The 23,700-nt window shown below is 47.7% G+C and overlaps 1 protein-coding gene across 4 annotated transcripts in view; it reads right to left on the bottom strand.

Annotated features, from left to right (window-relative positions):
• The window catches only part of NTRK3 (neurotrophic receptor tyrosine kinase 3), a 338,382-nt gene that overhangs the window by 29,581 nt on the left and 285,101 nt on the right, over positions 1-23,700 (bottom strand). For 2 of the 4 annotated variants that reach the window (XM_050967396.1, XM_050967398.1), the window contains 2 exons: positions 19,126-19,369; positions 7,296-7,370 (listed from right to left, as the gene is read on the bottom strand). In XM_050967396.1, the coding sequence (XP_050823353.1) occupies positions 7,296-7,370; positions 19,126-19,369 (319 nt within the window). Of the gene's footprint in view, positions 1-2,880; positions 2,995-7,295; positions 7,371-19,125; positions 19,370-23,700 lie in introns of all 4 variants that reach the window. The other 2 variants (XM_050967400.1, XM_050967397.1) reach the window with 2 other exon arrangements.

The raw sequence follows: 23,700 nt of genomic DNA, 5'->3' as shown, positions 1-23,700 counted from the left end.
CCCACCCCACCCCAAATCCCCCTGGCCTCATTTGAATTTTTAAGCTATTTAACATCCTCCAATATGTGCATAATGAGGTTTTTCCGCCTGCCTTCTACTGCCATCCCTCTGCTATTATGACACCAGGTGCTGAAGTGGTAACATGGTGTTTCAGAAGCATTGCACTGGCTTCCATGTGTTAGAACTCTAATTACAGGGTAACTAGCGACCTTGTAAGTACAGGGTAATCTACTATATAGCGCCAGGGTAAATTATCTGGGTGTTTCTGTCTTCTTCACTACAGCCTTATCCAGAGATTGAAACACGGTCAGTTAAATGGTAATTAATCTCTGAACCTCTTAGCACCTTCCCATTTCGGTGTTCAGTAACCTGCAAGAGTATGTTATCTCTGTGCAGTGTCAGGGGCCTGGCCATGTTGCTATCATTACAGAGCAAGAGTCAATGCTTTTTAAATGCATAAAGTTGCTGTGTTAAGACTCTGCAGTGCTGTTAGTGAAGCATGAGGTAGCTGCAGCAGGACGCAAGAAACTTTCTCCATGTCAGCGCTTGGGGAAACAGTTTATGAGTTGGCTTCCAGAGCTGCTGAGCGCCTGCAGCTCCCATTGGCTGGATCTGAGGGTGCTCGGCACCCCTGAAAAGCAGCCCATTCATGTCCATGCACTGAGACTCATCCCAACAAACAACTCTGCTGTGGGACAGGAGTGGGAGGTGTGGTAGCCCTGTTCATGGTGGTGAAGAGGAAGGGTTTGCTCCGTGAAGCGCAGTCTGACTGGACACGTCTGTGACTGTGACTGCAGGGAGCGTGAGTTCCTCTGTTTTGAACTGAGCTGCCTGCCCTTCTCTGTGGGGGTTGCAGTGTAAACGTCTGAGAGGGACAAATCTAGGTTTGCCCAGTGATACCTGGAAGAAGGAAAGGGTGTGTGGGGGTGGGCGAGTGAGGGGTCACCCTTCCGGATGTGGGAGAAAGGGGTTCAAGATTTAACACAGCCTCGTTTGTGAGGTGGTGAGGACATCAGCTGGAGAACTCTATTAGCCTTCGAGCTAGGGGGAGCATTGCCAGTAACCAACACCTATATCCTCGTGCTCTGTGTCACCCTCTGAACTCACCAAAACCAACGAGAGAGAGAGAGAGAGACCTGGGCGTTCGCTTTGGAAAACCTGAGGTAAAATGCTGAGTGGACCAGCTTTCTCCTTCTCTGTTGAAACTTTTCGCCTCTGTCCACATGCATACACCCTATGAGTCAGTCTGAAAGCTTCTGCTCCAGTCACCAGAGTTAATGCTGCCCCTCTCAGAGCCAGGTACATTATACCCCAGCCAGGCCCTATGGACCTACCTGAACTACAGTGCTCAGCCCACCTGAAGGAACCCCCCACATACTGCCCCCACCAGTTGATACACAAATGCCTCCAGTCCACTAATGCCAACTGCTGCTCTGCATGTGGATCGTGGATTGGTGTTTGATGCATATAAGGCCCATGGGATTTTTAAGGTGACTAAGGCTATTTGCATGTATTTCAGACCCACTTAGGTTGCTCCCTCTGGAGCACTTAGAATTTAAATAGTAATGGCAGCAATTATTTTCAGATTGTAGACTAATAAAATCTTCTAATTTGTTCGAAAGATTCAGCCGGGTATAATACAGCGCTTATGACTTTCAAAAAAGTTTCCAGGCCCAGTTTTCGAACATGAGCACCAAAACAGAATGCTCAAATCCCATATACTGATGCTCCCCTCAGTCCAAAGACCCTGGACACAGAATCACAGAAATGCAAGGCTGAAAGGGACCTTAAGAGGGCATCTAGTCCAGCCCCTTGCACTTAGGCAGGATTACATAGCTAGACCACCCTGACACACATTTGTCGAACCTCGTCTGTTTTGGGTGAATACATGTCAATTTAAACACACCTCTACCCTGATATAATGCTGTCCTCAGGAGCCAAAAAATCTTACCGCGTTATAGATGAACTGTGTTACAGTGAACTTGCTTTGATCCGCCAGAGCACACAGCCCTGCACCCCGATGCACTGCTTTACCGCGTTATATCCGAATTTGATTATATTGGGTTGCATTATATCGGGGTAGAGGGGTAACTGAATGTGGGACTTAGTTCACATAGTGACTTTGCACACTGAGCCCTCTGAGCAAATTGTTCTAGTAGTCTATACCAGTGGTTCTCAACCAGGGATAACCATACCCCTGGGGGTACTCAGAGGTCTTCCGGGAGTACCTCAGCTCATCTAGATAATTGCCTAGTTTTACAACAGGCTACATAAAAAACCCTTGTGAAGTCAGTACAAACTAAAATTTCATACGACTGAAAAGTAAGTACAATATTTAGGTATCAGAGGGGTAACCGTGTTAGTCTGGATCTGTAAAAGCAGCAAAGAGTCCTTTCCAATTGGGTTATTTCACAATTATATGGTAAAAAGGAGAAAGTCAGCAATTTTGTATGTAAGTAGTTTGTAAGTGAGGTGAAACTTTGGAGTACGCAAGACAAATCAGATTCTTGAAAGTGGCAGAGTAGTCTGGACAGGTTGAGAGCCACTGGTATATGCTGTACTGTAATGAATTGGCAAGTGTGTGTGTGTGTGTGTGCGTGCGTGCGTGCATGCGCGCACGCGCACCATTGCTTTCTGCTGGATGGAATGAGCACTACAGTGTGTCATAGGTCCTTTGCAATTACAAGCTTCAGGGGACTCTCCTTTAGACAAAGTATAACCTTAGCTCTGGCCCCTGTACCTCTGCAATGTGATAGCATTTTCAGTTACATCCTCACACACTATTTTTTGACAGGACCCCTGCTTCATGCAATGTACATGCTGGAGAATGAATGAGGCCAGGTTGTGTAGTGACTTATTCTTGGGACCTGAACATCTCACCTCATTCACTGCAGATATTGCATGGTGTGTCATGAATGAAGGTGGTATCCATAGCATCCTTTCCTCTTTCACTGCAGATGTTGCATGGTGTGTAGTGAATAAGGTAGAGACCCCCTGGTAGAGAAGAGATAGCCTTGTGATTATGGCCAGGGCTAGGGACTCCCAAGATTTGGGTTCTGGTCTTGCTTGTGTCACAGATTTGCTGTGTGACCACAAGTAATTCACTTGCTCTCTCTGTAACTCGGGTCTTCATCTGTAAAATGGGGAAATAAAACTTCCCGGCTTCACAAGAGTGCTGGGCAGATAGAGATTTGTGAGGTTCTCAGACATCGCAGTGATGAATGATGTAGAAAACGACAATAAATAAATAAAAAAAATCTCAGTGTGGAAGTTGGATGATGTGCAGCAAATGAGACATGGGGCCCACACAATGAACACTAAGAAATAATGAACAATTGCCTGTGTTTACTGAGCACTGTCCTTGCCGGAATAATAGCTCACAGTCATAATTAAAGACTGTAGGGTGATACATCGGAGTGTAGAAGTTAAGGATGCACAGGCAGGCTTGACCTTTCCAGGGCCTGACTTTTGCGTGCTTCACTTTGCAACCTTTATGTTCTTTTAATACATTATTTTTGTCTGGGTTGTGTGAGATTCTGAGTTAAACCTCTTGCTTCTGAGCTAGGTGCCTCCTGTTTAATAAAACATTAACTAATTAAGAAAAAAGATTCTGTTTGGGTGGCAGCAAGCAGAAAGGAAAGAGAGAGATGTGTGTTCAGAAAGACACCTGTTACATATGCATGTATGTCTCTCTCACCTTTTGAGGGGTTCTAATGCCTGGCTAATTGCATAAGCTCACCAGGGAAGGCCACGTCCTACATCACTGCAGCTAGACAGACTAATGTCCTTGCACGGTACTGGCAGCAGAGGCGCCATCTTTATGAGTTGCCAGGGGTTCCTCAACCCCCGCTTCACCCCTGGCCCTGACCCCACTCTACCCCTTCCCCTGAACCCTCACCCTCGCCCCTTCCTGCCCCTGGTCTGCCCTGTCCCCTGAGTGCTCATCGCCCTCGCTCCTTCCCCTTCCCCGCCCGCGCCTCCTGCACGCTGCTGAACAGCTGATCCGCGGCAGGTGGGAGACACTGAGAGGGCGGAGGAGGAGCTGATCGTCAGGGCCACTGGTGGGCAGGAGAAACAACAGTCTCTCAGACTGAGCAGACCTAGGTTGCTAGTCATAGGGTCCCAGAGTCCGTAGGGTCCCAGTATTGGGCGGGCCTGGGTTCCCCTACCAGCCACTGGCAAAGCTGCACAGGACCTGGAGTTGAAACAGAAGACTGTCTGAAATGGCATACGAATATTGTATGGGGGGAATTTCCTACCATAGAAGGGGAGGACTATATAGTGACCAGGCTGGAGGGCAGAGTCATGAAGGAGTGCCTTGACTCATGAAGAGAGTGAGGGGGTCACACCATGAATAACCCACAGAAGAGAGTGCTAGATGATGTGGGGGAGGTGCTAATTCCCAAACCCTGTGGTGAGTGGGAACTCCTTCACAATGCCTCACCATCTTCTTATACGTATTTATCGCCGATGAGGTAGAGCATGCTATTAGGTCCATTTTACAGATGGCAAGCTGAGGCAAGACATGAAATAATTTGCCTGAGGTCACATAGGAATTCAGTGGCAGATCAGCGAATTGAACCCAAATCGTGGGCTAACACCCAAACCAATGGCGCACCCCATCTCTCTATACAAGCAATTAGGGTCTCCCCTAAAGCATGGTCAGTGCAGAGCTCTCAAGTCCAGGACTCACTTCCCCAGTCAGTCCAAGGGAGCTGGAGTCTACTGACCTCCATGCCAGGCTGCAAGGCACTGCTGGAAGGGATACCTGGGGACATTTCTAAGTAAATTCTCCCCCCTACACACCCCAGAATAGCTTGTTCTTTGTATTTGCCAAGATATTAAAATACTGAATGGCTGTATTATTAAATGGTAGAAGATATGCTAAGGGAATCTGTTAATTTGCATGTTATCTACACTGCAAAACAAATAAAATCAATAAAAGGAAGCAACAAATTTCCAGATGGTTAGTACAATTATGAGCAAAGAGCCATTTGCAATGACAGTGCAGCCAAAGGAAGAGTGTGTGTGAGTGTTTGGGATGAAATGTCAACACGGGACATGCAAGAGCTCAGGGAACTTTGCATCCGAGTACGGTAGTGTTCTCTTGTCCAAAAGGTATCCACTCTGAGTGGGGTGCTGCATTTATGTGGAGCCTGATATTGCAAATAGTACCAGGTATGGAACTTTCTAGAGCAATGTTTCCCAAACTTGGGACGCCACTTGTATAGGGAAAGCGCCTGGCAGGCCAGGCTGCTTTGTTTACCTGCCGGGTCCGCAGATTCGGACGATTGCGGCTCCCACTGGCCGTGGTTCGCTGCTCCAGGCCAATGGGGGCTGTGGGAAGTGACGCGGGACAAGGGATTTGCTGGCCGCCGCTTCCCGTAGCCCCCATTGGCCTGGAGCGGTGAACCATACCAGTGGGAGCCGCGATCGGCTGAACCTGCAAACCCGGCAGGTAAACAAACTGGCCCGGCCCATCAGAGGCTTTCCCTACACAAGCGGCGGTCCCAGTTTGAGAACCACTGTGCTAGAGTCATTAGTCCCATTAACTTCCCTGGGGATTGTTCATGGCAGTGCAGAGGTAAGTGTTTGCAGGATCAGGCTCATAGTTTGCAGAGGCTTTGGATGAAAGGAACTACAGAGAAGTTACATGTTACCATATCTTGCTGGAGTTTACCTCTGCAGTATTTATACAGTCATAAGGATGTGATTGAAAGACAAAAAATAGTGTGAGTGCACAGGGGAAAATCCTGTTAAAAAGACTCCCTTCAGGCAGAGGTGGATTATGGTTTTGTGGGATCCTGGGCCAGAGCAAGTGAAGGCCCCCCAAACCTCCTGGGCACTCCTGCCGGGGAAATGGAGTCGGGGCACGGGGGTGTGCCTCGCTCTCCCCGCCCGGCAGGTGCGCCTCTGGTCAGGAACCCCATGTATACCTGGAAACTAGCCAGGTTCTTGAAATAAAGGGTTTCAAACCTAAATCTCTGGCCTTGCTGCAGGTCACATGGTCATGCTGGCTGGCACAAGGAACTGGCTCTGCAAGCCACCTGGAATGGTGGGCTGGGCTGAAACCTGGGAAAGCTGGGCCCTGTGTGACCGGCAGCCATCCCTCAGGGTACCCTGGGGGCACAGCATGGCCCTGCAGGAGCACTACCCTCTCCTCCCCTGCCTGGCACCCAGACCAGAGCACTTTAAACTCGATTCAGCCATGAGGGCTCTCGTTTCTTACAGCATCTCGGCTTAGCCCTGCTGATAACTCCAGTAAGTGGCCCCACCTGTGCCCGGAATCTCACAGCCCTGCGGAGCCTGTGCTGCTCATTCCAGCTAGCTGTAGCTTCTCTGAGTTGTCCCTTTAATCCTGTCTTGGCTAGGGAGGCTGACAGGCCTCCTTCAAGCTTGCTTCTCCCTTGCTGCAGCAGCAAGCTTTTGGCCTATCCCTCTGTCTGGGCCCGATTTAGCTGTGGAAGCTCCCTGTCATGTGGCTGCACTAACCTTTCCCAGCTGGGGTGGAGGCCTGACCCAGGCACAGATGTAGCTGGACCCACAGCCTACTGAAAGGACCCATCAGCTTGGCACACTCTGCCTCTGCCCTTCTCTGCACTCTGACCCCGTTCCCTGGCAGGAGCACCAGGCTGGTAGGCAGAGCGGGGCAAGCTCCCGCGCCCTGACCCTGCTCCCTGGAAGGAGCACTGGGTGGATGGAGCAGGTCAGGGCATGGGGACCCCATTTTTCCATGGTCCCATAATTGCCCAGTGCCCCTGGGCACGGCCCCGTTGGCCCAGTGGTTAATCCGCCACTGCCTTCAGGGCAGAGGATACAAATGACATCAGCTGTTACACTAATTCCATCCATGTCCTGCAGTGCCATTCTGGTTACTGCACTGAAATGCAAGAAAGCAGCAAAATCATATTTGGGGTGAAGCCTGTTTAACTGCTGCCATGTCCCTTATATCATCTGGATCTAAACTCATGCTATCGTGTGATTCTGCTGACAGACATTAACTGCTAGAGCCCTGCTCCCTGACAGCAATGCCAAGTACCTTCCAAGAGACAGTCACACACCTAACGCAGCATATGCCTTATTGTAATCTGCTTCAGCTACACTGGGAGGCTATTTACCTGTATGAAGTTGTTGGGGGGGTGGATTGGGCTCTCCTTCCACATGAGGGGTGGGGTCCCCTCCACTGCCATGTGCACTGCGGCAGACCAGTCCCAAAGCCAGTCCCATATGTCACATGCTCAATTTATACAACTCCCCAGCCTTCAAACTGCCCCCTGGAGTTGAAATCCACTCACTGTTTTAGCTGCTGGTCGTGCTAGTCTCTGCCGCTGCCACGCTGCGCTGCATTGGCCCTTCGGATGCGGCCCTTCCTGACAGTGAATGGGTGAAAACAAGGGAAGGAGAAAAACAAAAGAGAAGGGGAGGGGGAGAGGAGGAGGGAGTATGTGGGGGGGGATGAAGCAGGGGGACAAGAAGGGAGAGGGTATGTCTTTAACTGAACTGTATGTCTTTCACTGGCTGCAACATTCTAATAGCTTTACAACACTCATCGTGAGCATGGGGTCAGACAGGTCATCCACTATTGTGCTGAGGCACGTTGCACCACTGCTTGGCACCTGGGGTCATCATTTAAACAAGTGCAAAGGACTAAACAAAGTGACGGGCACCTGTGAATTGGACCCCTGACTTACATGATAAAAGCCATTGAATAATACTGAGACCCTGTACAAAGAGTCTCCTTTCCTTCTTGCAGCACAGAAGGAACTGTAATGGGCTGAAATTGTCCCTTGTGTCTAACTCCGAGATATCTCCAGTTCCTTTACTACTAAACACCCTCCTTAGAATGATGTACTTGGATTGATATCACTGCAGATGGGACAGGGCCCAGGCCCAGGCCTTTACTCGGCCAAAACTTCCAGGGAACATTTGGCCTGAATCAAGACTGAGGACCTGATCCTGTAAGGTGCCGAGTGCTTGTCACTTTCACTGAAGCAAACAGGAATTCAAGCTGCTCAGAACCTGACAGGGAGTGCTTGGAGCCTCTCAGAATTAGGATCCTAAAAGTTCACAGGATGAAGCACCCACTATATACTGGATGGTTATGTGCCAGCACGCCTACTGAGAGGTTATTCTTGTATGAAATTTTGCAGTGTAATAAGCAGTAACATAGATGCTATGCTGTTCCCTGCTACACATGTCCCTCAGTGTTAGGGACCACTGAGAGCAGCAACATAAAAGTGGACTCATGAGAGCAACTTGCTCCACTTTTATTTAGTTTACAGGTATCCTAGGCCAGAGGAGCGACATGCCAGACAGAAAAGTGTTTGGCCTCACAGTGATTCAGTAATCTGCCTTTCCATGACAACTTCCACCCCTATAGTGCTCTTCACAACGAGCAATTAAACCTCAAAATACCCCCCTGAGATAGGGAGGAATTATACCCATTTCAGTCAGGGAAGCTGTGTTTACAGCCCTGATTTGCAGTGGTGCAAAGTTATTAAGCAGCTTGTGGTGACACTCTGAGTTTCCTTTACAGTACTTCCTCCCCCTCAGTCATTTCAGTCACACTTCGGAAGTACAGGAGCCTATCCTGCAAGACTATGACTGGCCCCAAATTCTATCTCCACCGGTGGGAGTGACAGATGCTCCACTCGTCAGAGAATTGGGCCCAAAGAAGAGAAGAAGAAAAAAAATATTATAAAAGAATGAAGGAGAAAACACTGAAAGACGACTTCGGCTATATCAAAGCAGAAAGGGAGCCAGGGGAGACTCTCACTGGGCAAATAATGTTGAACGGTCGTTGCAGATACACCTCTACCTTGACATAACGCGGTCCTCGGGAGCCAAAATATCTCACCGCCTTATAGGTGAGACCATGTTATATCAGGTTTGGTCCAGCAGCGGGGCTCAGGCGGGGATTTAAAGGACCCAGGGCTCCCCGCAGCAACTGGAGTTTCTGGCCCTTCAAATCACCGCCGGAGCTCTGGTAGCTGGGCTTGGGTGGGGATTTAAAGGGCCCGGGGCTCCACACGAACTTGGATATAACGCAGTAAAGCAGTGGGGCTTGGGTGGTGCTTTAAAGTGCCCAGGGCTCCCCACTGCTTTACCATGTTATATCCAAATTCATGTTATACTGGGTCGCGTTCTGTCGGGGTAGAGGTGTACCATGAAATCAGTGAGTAAGTTCTCTCCAGTGAACTGGACTCCAGGGGCAAAAATTAAAGGGACATCCCTGAGCTGTGCATGTAGTTGGAGAGCACTGCTCTGGCACGTGACCATTTTCATAGGTGGCGGTTAAGAACACAACACGGGCTGCTGCCAAATTAAAGGAGAGAAGTAAGTGGGTTTGGGAGGCATGGCCACCTAGTTCCACTCACGTGCACCTTTTCACCGTAGCCAACGGTGCAAATTTGAGCTGCTACCTGTAGCGGCAGGATCATCCCGTTCAGGCAATTGCTATCTGAATGGCTGAAAAGCCTCTGAATTGCTTTGCTCTATTCCGAACAAATCAAGCTCCTGAGGAATGAGAACTGGGTGGGAAAGAGGCTGAGAAAATGATTTCACTGCTGTTTAAATTTCCTGTTCATTAAAATGTTACAGAGTTAGAAAAGTCCACTGCACAAACTCTCCCAGCCAGCAGTGTCACAGGATGAGCATCAAAAAGGATAGAGCAAACGAAGTCATCAGCAATGGAAAAACACACCAATACAGCCCAATACAGAACAATGCAAATCCCACCTTGAACATGGGGCTGCAAGAGACATTTTCCCTGTGTCTGATGCCTTACCACGTGCTTATTCAAACACAAGTAACTTTGGGAGAGAGAAACTCAAAATTCAATTTATATCTCAGTCCAAGTAAACATGAAGAAGCTGTTGAATCTGACTATAAAAGCCAACGATCTCATATGCTTTCCTCACATGTATTGGAAAAACTAGGAGTGGAGTTACTCCCTTGCTGCTATGAGATACTGGTAAAGTATTTCAGAACTATAGGAACTGTATGCTGTCACTAATTACTGCAGAAAAGGAAAGGGGGGGTTGGAGTATGAAAATATAAACATTTCTTCCCTGTGAATTCCTTTGACGATCTGATGATGCGATGCCCACACAAATGATTCTCCCCTCCTCCCCCAATTCAGTGTGGCATGCACAGAAAAAAGAACTATTTTCAGTTGTGCTCAGTACTTGAGTTACCCTCCCAAAAAAAGATTTCTGTTTCTATATATATGCAATTTTGTGCATCATGGCCCGATTGTATGTGAAGCATGCTTTCTCTGCAAGCCTAGCCCTAAATGGTCCGTTTCTTAAGCACAGCTGTTTGCAAATACTGTCTTTCTCCCTCTTCCATCTCCAGCTGGTTTGGAGTAGGAGTTCACAGAGGGTGGCTGGGAGAGGAGGAGGATTATGAAATGGAGGGGAAGAGAGAGAGAATTCAGGCCATGCAGGAGTCAGGAGAAACATGTTCTCTTCCTATGCAAATATCTTAATTACAGAGGATGAGGAAGATATTTGTATGTTAATTTTCATAGCTAGGTTTTCAATTTGTCTTTGAGAAAGGCCTTTTGCACCAGGGGGAAACCTTCAAATCTATCCACTTAAAAAGCCACTGCCGTGAGCAACACATTAAAACAAAAATCAAGCCAAGCCATAATTTACCAAGCTCCCATTAAACTCTCATAAATTCTCCACCTCCCCTTCCCTTGCTGATCGCTAAGGTGTTTGTGGCTAAAAGACAGCATGCCACCCTTCTCCTCTGCTGCCTCTTCCTGCTTGTGATCTCACAGGCCCTGCGATGGAAATGAATGGTGATGTCACAACATTGTGGGTAGGGAGCAAGGAGGAGGAGGCAGCTGATCAGTTGGAGAGCAGTGCTGAGTATAGACCCATTACCAGTAGAGAGGAGGGACGTGCTGCATCTAATTCTTAACTCATATCCCTGAATGTGGCAAAGGCTTTTCTAAAAAAAATCACGTGCATTATTTTTCATTTTCTCTGTAGTTTCTAGAGCCAGCTGGGACAGTAAGTGGAAGTGTCCAAAAAAATCAGGAAACACATTTCTCATCCTTCTTGTCTGTCTGGCTTCATCTGTAATATCCTAGGCTCAGCTTCGTACTCTCCCCTTTGCATGGCTCTGGTTGCACTAAGGGACCCAGACACTGGTGAGAACTCCCTATCTGCAGCTTTCCCTAGGCATATATCTGGCTCCTGAAGTATTCTCTGTGCAGCCCTTGGCATATGGAAGGTGGGGAGTGGTGTGGCTAGAGCACACTGCTCTGGCAATCTCCAGCTGATGGATATCCACTGGGGGCCACAGTTGGGCAGCATAGATTAGCACAGGCTCTAGGCTTCTTTAATCTATGATGGGGCTGGAGGAGAACCAGCTCTACGATCAGGGAGCCATCAACAGCTTTCTTTGCCCCTGCATCTGTTTGCTTCAGCCAGCAGAAAGCGGCTACAGCAGAGAATCCAGCTCTTAGGGTCGAGGCATAACTGGAATTTGAGTGGAGGGAAGCAGAAGGACTGAAATCTCACCAGAAAGCCAGCTGCCTCACAATTTGCAATGCAGTTGTGCAGGTTCAAGAAGCACGGACTGTTTGGATGATCATCTGGATTTCTTTGTGTTGAATACAATGGAACCTCCATGTTACTGGTGTTGGTTTGCCCCTCACTAATATGGGTTCAGCATTTGATTGATTACTCATAGCTGGTTGGAATTTCTCCAGACCATACTGGTGTAGAGATCAAGCTGGAAATCTCATGAGAACAGGGCCTCTTGGGAGACTTCCTGTATTTGCTGGTTTTTGGTCACTTCATGCTGAGCGAATTGGCTTTTATACAACGGCCTGATGCTTTCATGTGTTCTGCAAACAGGAGATGCAAGGGCAGGGTACAAGTTAAAGGAAGAGCTAACTGAACTGCTTCTGACTTCACCAGACATCCGAAGTTGAGCTCCACTGCTGGAAGAAGGCTCAAGGCCTCAGTTCAAGCTCTTGAGGAAGATTTTTTGGGGGGCATATTAACTCTGGTTGAAAGCTCATGTGTTGGTTATCAATGAGTGAAACTGTGGGGGTTTGGCTAGCTCTGGTAGTCCACTTAGCTCTGGGGAAGATGTAGGGATGCGGTGACCTCAGGCACAAGGTCCTGGATTTAGTTTGAGCTCTGGATAAAGTTTTGGGGTTCCATTTAAGCTGTGGGTGAAGGTTCAGGTTTGTTCTCATTTTACCTTAACCCGTTTATGAGCATCACCCACTAGTGACGATGCTATGACTTAGAGTCGGGTAGCACAAATCCTGAGCTGGTGGTGATACTAGGGCAGAGGTCAAACCTCCTAGCATGGCTGGCAGGCTGGAGTTTTCACTAGTTGATTACAGACTATTCTTCACAGTCCTCTTTTGTGTCTGTGCTTCAAAGACGACATCACTAGACTGGTGAGAGGTCTTAGCCGCCCACATCCCTCTCATCACAGAAATTAAATGAACAGTATATACATCAAAACAGCAACCCAGCCATGTGATGGGCAAGTGGGAGCGGGGGGAGGAGGGAGGGCTGAGGGTGTAGGGGGGAATTAGGGTAATTACCATTCCTGAGAAAATGCCACGAATTACAACACAACCTAATTACCTCGATTAATTCTGCTTTGTGAAGAGCTCTTAGCTATCAAAGAGAGCGAGAGAGAGAGAGAGAGAGGAAAAAAAGAACCTTTACAATTTGTTGGGTTTTTTCCATCGGTGTAAAAGTCAGGGGTGCAGGGTGGGAAAAAGAGTCTGGATAAAACACAAGATGCTGCTCTTACATCTTCCTTTCAGGAGATAATAAACTGTACTGTACCAATTTGCAGCGGTTTTACAGGAGCTGAAGTGATATCAGAGACCAACACATTTAATATTGCGCAGTCTCTTCCTACACACACCGAACACCCAGTGTGCCAGCCCAGGGATACTTATCCTGCACCGCCACACAGGAGTCTCCCCTTCCAAACCTGGGTGACTCTGTCCTGCTCTCTCACTTCTGACTGCCAGTAGGGACTGGCACACTGAGTAGGTAGCATGTGGAGCCCTAATACTGAGCACCAGCTGAGTAAGCAGCAGCATGGTTGTATTCTGATGGGAGTCCCATCCAGTCCTCGTCTGGAAGGTTGGTGGCTGGCACTAGAATAGAGAGGTATTAAAGTGGGGAGAATGAAGCTGCATAGCGCTCCCTAAAAGGATACAAAGTTACACTGAGAAAAATATTCCCATCAGTAGTGGAGATCTCCATTATCTGGCCAAATTCACTGCAAGTCTCCGGCCACCAGTCTGCAGGCAAATTTGCATCCATTCTGAAGGTCTCTGGGTTCCCTTTCTACCACGCTGAGGCACCTTCTATAGCTCTCAGAGTTCCCTAATAGCACCCATGACTATCTCTGTATGTGAGTCTAGCACATACTCTGCCATGGCGTCTCCTATATTATGGGGAGCCCTTAATTAATCGGAGCACTCTGCCCAGCTCCAAGTTCCTTTCCTCTGCGGATCTCAAAGCATTTTTACAGCCATTATAATTTCCAGCACTGCCAGGCTGTAAATCGTATTATTACTTCCATTTTACAGAAAGGGACCCTGAGGTACAGAGAGGTGAGGTGATTTGGATTCATTAGCCAGCGTTAGCACTGCACGGTGAAGCTGCAAAGTCTTATATATGTTATATGGGCTGCCCAAGAGCTTACAGCAAAGTCAGTGAGACTAGATGGGGATGGACATTTGGAAAGCGGTGTGTTTCCAAGTCCCAGACTGGGATATGGAGGGGAGAGCCCACAGTGCTCCTAAGCACACTCCGCATAGTGGGCAGGCTTCTGGTGCCAGCCCATTTGCTTCAGACATGCCTCCTGGAAGAACTGCAAGAGGGATGAGAGTGGAGAGCTCTTCAGCAATTCCTAGTGAGAAGTGGCTGGTATTTCACAGATCATTATTTCTTCAGTATCAATTAAGGGAAAAGGGTTAGCGCTCTGTTAATTAGCATTAGTCAAATGGGAATGAAGTAATGCCGGAAGGGCAGGTGCCAAATCAATTTCCCCCACTTTTGCCCAGTAAACTTCAGCCAGATTTCAAAAACGGGAAGGCTGATGGATTAGCTCGAAACACTAGTATGTTTTCAAACCACTTTTACATATCAGTACAGTAAAATCTGTTCTTACTCTACTGGGGATTGGATGAGATGTGACATTGCATCCAAACTTGGGGCAGGGAGTCCGGCACTATGCTTGCTGGCACTGCTGTGCTGTAGCTGGGCGTTTTTCTTCGTGCTAAGAGCCTCACAGTGAATGCCACACTGCCCTCATGTGATATGGAGATGGACAATAAAGCAAAGTCCTAGAGCAGCAGGGGAAGAGGTAACTGGGATATTATATTAATGAAGGATTCTATAGTACTAAAATACCATGGCAATGGATGTGTGAGAAATGCCAATGGCTAGATTAGAGCTGTAACTCTTAAAGGAATTGAAAAATGATGGGGACTAAGCACTATCCAATGTTAATATACCAGGCATGATGTCATAATGAGGTTTCACTGCTTTTGATGCTACCAAACTCCCCTATTCCGATTGGATCTTTGTCCTCACTCCTATTGTCATATCATGTTAGGACATTAACTGGGCATCATTAGATGTTGGTTACAGAGAAGCCAGGATCAGGGTTCTATTCCGAAGACTTAGGACTGTTACCCTTCCTAAGTGATCCGCGTGGGAAAGGTCTCCTACCATTACAAGCAAGCAACTACAATAGTGTCACGCGGAAAGTATTTAATTTAATTTGGGAAGTGCATTAAAAAGGAGAAAAGACCTGAACTTTCACCTAGAGCTCATATTAATCCTGAGCCACCTAGGCTGCTGGGAAGAATTCTGTTAACTTTTCATTTCCGTGCCTTTCCATGCTTCTGGCCATGACCCACCAGGCCAATGACAAAACATCACCAGAAAACATCTTCTTTCAACACTTCCAATCAGATTTTACAGACTCAAGGGACTTGTACACCACCAGTGAAGCACCCAATTCAAGCTGAACTGTTAGGAACGCAATTCACCACTCATTAAAACACCAGGACCCTTCAGTGGCCAGGTGTATTCCTGACACTGTGATCGCTTCTCTCTCATTTTGGTGAAGGGGAATCCAATGACCTCACTGAGGAGATTCAACATTCTATGGAGACGAGCAAGGGCATGTGACAGGGTTGGTTGGGATCTTTCCTGAGGTAGTGTCTAAGACAGGAGTGTGTGAGTGAGGAAGTCACCTACTTCTTAGGATCCAAGCATAACCCACACCTGCAGCACCCTCTGCTGTTCCACTCCTGCCCACCCCCAGCTGTCAGAGAAACTCAGTCCCGACCTGCTGCACCATCTGCTGTTCCAGCCCTTGCCTCCTGCACCTAACTCTGCTGATTCATTCATCTCAGTTTTAATTTACAGAATCCCAGCTATTCCAGTCCAGGGCTCCCCACACAAATCTGTTGCATCTAAATCCTGACCTGCAAGTCCCCCTTCCCCTCAATGCAGTCCTGGGTCTTTTTTCTGAAAAAGATTCCATTCATGAAATAAAAAAAATATATATTTTCTCACCAATACGCAGCTATTCAATCCTTTATTCCCACAGGGATCAAAACCAAAAATGAAATGGAACATTAAACAACACTTTACAGCAATGTTCCTTTAATTCTGGGGAATGGATACAGGTTTTAGGATTCAACTCGTCCCCGTCCCACCCCTCCATCCTCCCTCCCTTTCTAATCAAAGATTTTATCTCAGATCTTTTCAAACTTGCCAAAAAACACTTCCTCCCCATCCTCATAAGAAACTCTGTCTTGTCAAAGCAGGTTTAAAAGCAAGAGCTGATGGGATTCCTAAGTGATCCGCGTGGGAAAGGACACATCTGTCTTCAGACTGAACACGGAGAAAGGGAGAACAAATCACTCGGTTGCTTTTGTTACGTCAATGTTTGTTTTCTGTATCCAAACGTGTAACAGGAAATTAAGCAGTTCACCTTTGTAAAGCATTTTGCATCCTACTTATGCACAAGCCAGATGGTGCTCTCTCTTTGTTTTAAAAGATTAAAAACGGAAAAGAAAAGAAATGGCTAGGAGTTAATCCTGAACCTGGAATGCACTCCCACATCCCATGCGCCTAGTTATCCGCACTCAGCAGTCCTGGGCAAGGGCAAACACACAGACCCAACAGATTTAAGTAAGCTGCAGCCTTCAGAGTGCTGCAGACCTGTCAGATCTTGTCAGTTTTCAGATGGAAACCTTCACAGCCTTCTCAGAAAATGATAAATTACTGTATTCTTCTGGGGCCTCAACCTGGATACACAACACAATGTGATGCAGAAATCACCCGAAATAGAACTTTGCTCCAGGATCCTACCAAGGGGAAATATCCTCAGCAGAAAGTTGTTCTGCATGGATACTGAGAAGTTGGCTCAGGGAACTTACTATGAGGGTTATACCCACTGCTTGGTATCATACCTAAAGGACAAATCTTAAAGGCTGAACTGATCGGCCACATCTTGTATCTGGTCAAATAGCCCTTCATGCTGGGCATAAGCAACAGGGACAGGTGAGCTCGGATGTCCAAAAGATCCAGTTTTAATGCAAGAGACATTATGACATTAGAAGTAAAAATCCTAAGATGCATTCAGGGTCAAGAAGCACAACTGTGGCTGAACAGAATTGCTCGCCTTGCCCAGGTTTGCAAGAGAAGTCAATGGCACTTTACACCAGTGTTACAGCCAAATGGTCCCTGACACCACAGCTACAGAGCCACATCCAACACCACTGGTGTCACCACCAGCTTTTTGCCCAGAAAGGTGGCAACGGCTGCTAGCAGGGAGCTCAGCAATGCCGACTGCCATTTACAAACCTTATTCCTCCACACAATTCAAACCTAGCAAAGCAAGTCTCTTGTTATCAAAGAATGTTGTTGTGCTAAGTAAAAGCGGAAGGGGAAATGAGGACAGTTTGGGGGGAATGTTGGAGCAGAGAACAGAGCAGTTAGGACTCCTAGGTTTTGCTCCCAGCTCTAAGAGGGACATGGTCTGCTGGCTAAGGGAGGGGAAAAGGGAATCAAGAGACATGGGTGCAATTCTGTCCCCTGCCACTGATTCACTGTGACCTTAGGCAAATCACTTAACCTCTCTGTGCTTCACTTTCCCCATACATAAACAGGAGTAATAATAGTGACCCCTAATTCTCCCGGGTGGTTGTGGAGGTCCCTTCAAATGGACAGTACTAGAGAAGGGCTAAGTAGTAGTAGTAGTAGTGGGTTAAATGATCAAGATTTGTTTTTAATCCTAAAACTAATAAAAAATTGGACTCTGAAGAAAAAAACTCTTCCCCTGAGACTCTCTGCTTGTATAGAGCACAGTGCCAGGGGCTGCTCTGGCCACACAAGGCAGTTGGTGTGATACAAAGAAAAGCCCACTAGAAACAGATGACTTCTAAAGACGTTGCAGTGACTGGCCGGAAAGGGAGCATTTTAACTTCCGCCTCCTCAGTCAATAAAGACTTCAAAAATCCTTCTGAGAGAAGACGAGTGGGGCCCCAGGACACCTCCATTATAGAGAGCGAAACGGGCCCAACACAGTCGCTTCATCCACGAAGCTCTTTGCAGGGCTCACTCTTTTGCACAGCACTAGTGGGAAGACAGCGATCCTGCTACATCGATCACTTACAGAAACCCTCTTGGGGTTTTCAATAATGTAGTTATATGGAGCATATCTTTTTTACAGCCATAGAGAGACGAGTCAGATACTATCAGCTTGACAGCTCATCCTACTCCAAATCCTGCAAGACTCCTCCAGATTTCTGCCCACTAACTTCTTATCTAGTCTGGTTCTTAAAATCTCTGCATTGACAGTGTCTTAACCATCTTCACCTTGGCCACTGCTCAATCGCTCTGTGAGAGCTTTCCCCTGTCCATCTCCACTCTCCATCTCCCCACAAGGTAGTTCCTACCTCATGTTATTTTAAAACAATGTGGCCATGGATCACTCTGTCCCAAGGGGACAGAAATCAGGTGGAGAATCAGCAGCCAGCTATACAGAACCAGACCCCTATGTTACAGTCTGAAAGGACACAAACCCAGAAGGTGCCCTATGGCAACAGCTTCCCCTTGTTATTCTGAAAGACTCTTTTTTTGTGCAGGGCGGGGTGCTGAATCCTCTATAGGATTCCCCCCAAAGAAAACCAATTTTCCACAGCTGAGGAGAGCTTCCTTCAGAGCCCATCAGGAAAGCTCCTACATCAGCCAGATGGGGCACTGCAGAGCAACACAAGGGGGGGTGTAAGGACACAGGAATGTGTAAGTATAAAATGCAGAAGATAAGGCAGGAAAGGAGCTCCTGGGTCATTGAGTCGAGCTCTAGAATTTAGTGCACAATTATTCTCTGCTCTAAACCCAGGTATTTATTTTCTAGTATCCTGTTGAACTTCTCTAATGATGGGGCCTGAGCAACCTAGGTTGGCAAATTATTCCATTGTCTAAATAATGTCCCCGTTGAAAGACAGTCCTGAGGTCAAATCTAAATTGCCTATTATTTCCTCTCCCTTATTTTATGCAGTTATCAGTCACTCTTTCAGTTGCCTTTTCTCTATATTACTTTTCTTTAATTGCACTCTACAGATCACGGTGTACAATCCTTTAATCAGCTTTGTCACCCTCCTTTGGATTCTCTTTAATGCATCAGTGTCTTTTTTCTTTTTTAAAATAAAGAGCGGAATCAAAAACTGTACATTGCGTGTGTGTGTAATGGAGAGTGATGTGTGTGTCTGCGCATCAGAGAGAGAAAGAGCTGAATATTAAAAGACCAAGGGAATGTGTGCATTTGTGTCTGAGTTATAAATGTGTATGGGGGTGTAGGTGAGAAGGACAGTGGATACAGATGTGTGGGCGAGTGCATACGTGGGTGTGTACACGAGTGTGTGCAAGGATGTGAGAGTCATGGGTGGCTGGCATGAGTATGTGTTTCAGGGTTCGTGGAAGCACAGGGAAAGGAAATGAACAAGTGTGTGAATCAGTAGTTTTGGTGGCTGATTGCTTGTAGCATTTCCGAGCCTCTCTCTGCTCTGCCCTTCAGACTCTGGTGCTGGAGCTGCCTTACCCTGTAGTAATCAGTGCTGTAGACATCTCTTGACATCCCAAAGTCGCCAATCTTCACCAGCAGGTTGACTCCAACCAAGCAGTTCCTGGTTGCCAGGTCTCTGTGGACGAAGTGCTGGGAAGCAAGGTACACCATTCCAGAGGCAATCTGGCTAGCGATGTGCAGCATTTGAGACAGCCCCAGTTCCCCCTTGGCCTGCCGAGGCTGCCCGTCCACCAGGATCATAGCATCTGGGCCGTGCGCCCTGCAGGGGAAAGAGCAAAGAGCACAGAAGTGGGTATCTAAACAACCAGGTGGCAGGGATCTCAAACCACCTCCATTCATCCTGGAGTCAGGACACTGGGCCCCAACTCTGAGACCTTCCCAGTGCACCTGGATGATTGGCTTCTATGTGCAGATCTATTGGAAAGATGGAGCCAAAACAAACACGAACACCCTCAAGATCTGGAAGTTCAGTTCAGTTAACTTCGCCCCCCATAAAACCTTCTCCAAATATTTAGAGATCTCCCTTTCTTCCAATCCCATCATTCCCTGGCTCCCCAGCGGCTTCTCTCTCCTCAAACAGGTTGCCTTTTCCCCACCAAACTCCTTTCCATCAGCCCCCACTATATCCTCCGCTCCTGCTGACGTTCCACTGAGCGAGGGTGGAGGGTCTCTGCTGGGCTTCAGATGTCACACACTCCAGGGCTTCCCTGTGTCAGAGCCCCAACTCTAACCCTGAGGCAGCCCTGGAATCTGTAAGCTTGGACAGGAGCTGAAAGTGGCAGGCAGAGGCAATGCATGGGGGGGGGGGTGAATTGCAGGGTCACATGTCCCCCCAGAGTTGCTAGCAGGGATTAGACCCTGCAAAGTCAGGGGAAATCCTGGGCAGCACAAGGTCTATGTACAAGAAACACTGCACTCTAGGTTTGGAATCAAGGTCAGCCTCCTTGCTGCCCTGCCTGCCCACATACTAAGCCTGTCTTTGACACATATCTCCACTGTGGTGTCTCTCCCCTGCTGGAGTTCACCCTCTGGTTGCCTGTGTGGAGGTGGAATAGGAAAAACATTCATATTTAGGGAAAAAGCAAAGGATTTTGCTGTGATCTTCTTCCTCCTGACTAGATACAGAACGTTTCCTCTGGGGCTTTCCTACCACTCTCTTCAAAATGATTCTTGGCATTTCATCAAGCTGCATGTACAGAGCTGTACCTCCTTCCCTGCACGGGGCTAAACATCCCCACAAGATCAGAACTGTTTGTCTCCTTTTCTTAAGTGCTTGGCTGGGCTCTAGGATGAGCACTGGGATTAGTGTCCAGATATTTCAGGTTCAGCTGATTTAATTTTTCAGATGTCACTTCTTCAAATGCCTATTGCCTCCCTGCCACCACAAATACAACCCTCAAGCTCCCCTACAAGACAGCAGGAGGAGCTCTGAAAGGAAAAGTGAACTCTACAGGTGGCACTAGGGAGTGCTGCAGACAGAGGTGGGGATCTTGCAGAGAGCCGGAGGTAGGAATGCTGCAGACAGCACAGGGCTAGGGTTGGAGGAGCTGGGCTGCAGGGTAGAAATGTCACAGAGATTATGGGGCGAGTTGCAAAGAGCAGTGGGATGATGAGAGGAGCTGTGGGCTGAGAGAACTTGTTAGGGAATGTTGCAGAGCGCAAGAGGGGATTGCTGAAGAGAGTATATAAGATGAATGATTGATGTATTATTTAAAATCCTAAAGCCTGTTTTATACCAGGAAAATTAACTGTTGTTGACAACACATGTCAGCAGTAGGTGGAGCTGAGCTGGTGATGAGCACGGCTGAGTGACATACACACACCACAACAAACCACAGTGTCTGACACAATGAAGAGCACAGCTGGCCATGGTCTGCAGTTGCAGTTGGACCCTGCTCATCAAGGTTCGACTGGCTGACACCTGTTGTCAGCAGCGAGTAATATTTCTGGTATAGAACAGGTCTGGAAGCGAGCAATGTGTTGTTGATAGATTGTTGGAGATTGTTGTTTGATCAACGCTCATTCCAACAGCAAACAGACCAAGAGGCACCAAAGAAATCTCTCTTTCTGCTCCGTCTAGGTAAGGAACACAGGTCATGTTTAAAACGTATTAGCTGGTCCAGGTCAACCTCAGGGGGTGCACAGTTACCCTCAACCAGCTAACACTTTCGTAAAAGTGTGACACCGTTTACACTAGTGTCTAAATTAGTTAAAACCTTTTAAAATGCAACCTATTCTCCTAGTCTAGACAGGCCCTTCCTCCCTCCCTGTAGCTGGGATGGTCCCAGAGGGGGTAGTGTCAACAGGCTAATGCCATTAGTACAAGTGACAACAGTGCATCTAGTTTTATGGAGAAGGCTGCAGAGAGCATGAGAAGATGTGTTGGTCTGTCACTTTCTCAGAGCGTGGGGCTAATTCACTTTACTAAGGATTGTAAAACGGGGCAGATTCTCAGCCCATCAGAGGGGTTTGTTCTTTGGGGATAAAACACTGCAGTTCATGCGATGGACATTTAGTCAGCATGCAGCAGAAATCCCCTGTCTCAATGAGCACTGTCTCTTTTTGCCCCCAGCTGTTTGGACGCTACAGCTGTTAAAATTATACTCCTACGACTTTTTTATTTTTTTGGTAATGGATAGCTTGTATGTTTGTTCCTTCTTTCTTCATAATCAAAAGGCTACAAAAACTTCCAGAGGCAATTGCCTCTGAGCAGGGAGCGAGTCTGGAGACTTTAATAAAAGAGGAAAATTAAAGGCGACAGCAAATAAGGGTTTACAATGGAAATGTTTAAGTAATCTTCACTCTAGCTGTTGCTACCACCCAAGTGCTGAGTTTAATACAAGTATCAGAGGGGTAGCAGTGTTAGTCTGGATCTGTAAAAGCAGCGAAGAGTCCTGTGGCACCTTGTAGACTAACAGACGTTTTGGAGCATGAGCTTTCATGGGTGAATACCCACTTCGTCGGATGCATCCTGCTCCAAAACATCTGTTAGTCTATAAGGTGCCACAGGACTCTTTGCTGAGTTTAATATACACACACATACATGTTCGCTTTCTCTGTCCTTCTCCATGGCTAGATAGAGAGGGAGACACCCATGCAGTAAACACACAGGGAAAGAGGATATTTGAACACCATAGAAATGCAGAACAGTCACCAACGGTATGCGCACAGCAGGGGCTCTGCAGCCTTGCCTTACGTAGCAGCTCTACTGAACTCCCAGGCTCCCTAGTAAGTCAGCCCTGGAGACCCCCTGCTCCCTGGAGAGGGATGTTTACACTTCTCCCTGACAGGCTCTTTCGGAGGGAGCTGCCATTTCAACGCTGGCCTTTTATCAGCCAGGACACTGCAATTTGCAGCAGGCCTTTTTGAATTTCCTGGCGGCCGACGGCAGCCTGACCCGTCTGATCTGCCGCCACCAGTGGCGAGAGGAGCAGTCAGGCTGCGTGAGGGCTGGGAGTGAAGTATGAAGAGAGACCACCCTGTGGCACTCAATCCCCAGTCCAGCTGGCAGGTGTAAATTGAAATGACTCACCTTGCCACATCGGTCACCTTTATTGTTCAGTGTTTTCTCTGAGAGGCCATAATAAAAACTGGGGGACTTTTATTTATGATGCTTATCTGTGGGAAGCCCAGGCTAAAAGTGAGCCCTCTCCCATTTTACTACTTTTTCAATTTCTATTGAAAGGTGTCGTTAAACTCGGACAAGTTCATTTGATTTTCTCCTGAAAGTAGCCCCCGCCCCTCTGGGTCTGGGAGCAGTCCTGGGTGAAGTATGCCAAAGAAAACTTCTGCATGCCTCCTGCAGGGCAAATACCCAAAGCAAGGAATGCACTTGAGTGGACGTTATTATGTCTGCATGGGTTATGTCACTCAGGAGTGTGGCTAATTCACACTCTTGAGCAACATAACTAAAGCTGTAGGGTAGCTATGGTCTAATATCCTGGGACCAACACAGATACAACAATACTCTCAAGGCCTTCAGACACTGGTCCACACTCAGCCCCAGGCTAACCTGGGGTAATATCTGCAGAAGTCAGTGGCAGTTAGGCCCTCTCATGCCAGGGCTAACTCCTAACCAGCACTGATGCGCAGCCATCACTGGTGTGCAATGCAGCAGCTGCTTCATGGCGCACAATAACGCTGCACAAGAACTTCAGGAAGGCAGTGAAGAAGGACCTTGAAGCCGATGAGTGAAATTAAAGAAGAATGTTATTATCCTGGCTGAGGTTTTGACACCGTCTGGGCATGAACTCCCCTTTTTGAGGGAATGGGCTTTATGCCCTGCCTGAAAGAAGGCCCCTCCCGCAGTATCGTTTCAGCAAAGGGAGGTGTGGCGGGTCCCTGTTCCAGTCCCTTCAGAGGCTCCTCTGCAGCAAGCAAAGAGATGCCCTATTTATCTGATGTAAAGACCGTCATGCCTAAGAAGACTGGACTCAAGTTCCCCGCCCAGCACCTCTGGGCTCGCTACCCAAAGGACCCAGTGTAGGCACACAAACAACAGCACAGGGCTCAATTCACAGCGCTGCCTGAGCTCACCGCCCAAGGGAGAGAGGTTCTGTCTAGCAGTCTCCCTTTCCCAGGGCTGCCCTC

Source organism: Gopherus flavomarginatus, chromosome 9 (assembly GCF_025201925.1).
Source record: "Gopherus flavomarginatus isolate rGopFla2 chromosome 9, rGopFla2.mat.asm, whole genome shotgun sequence".
NCBI lineage: Eukaryota > Metazoa > Chordata > Testudines > Testudinidae > Gopherus > Gopherus flavomarginatus.
This window is presented reverse-complemented; position numbering and strand designations above follow the sequence as displayed.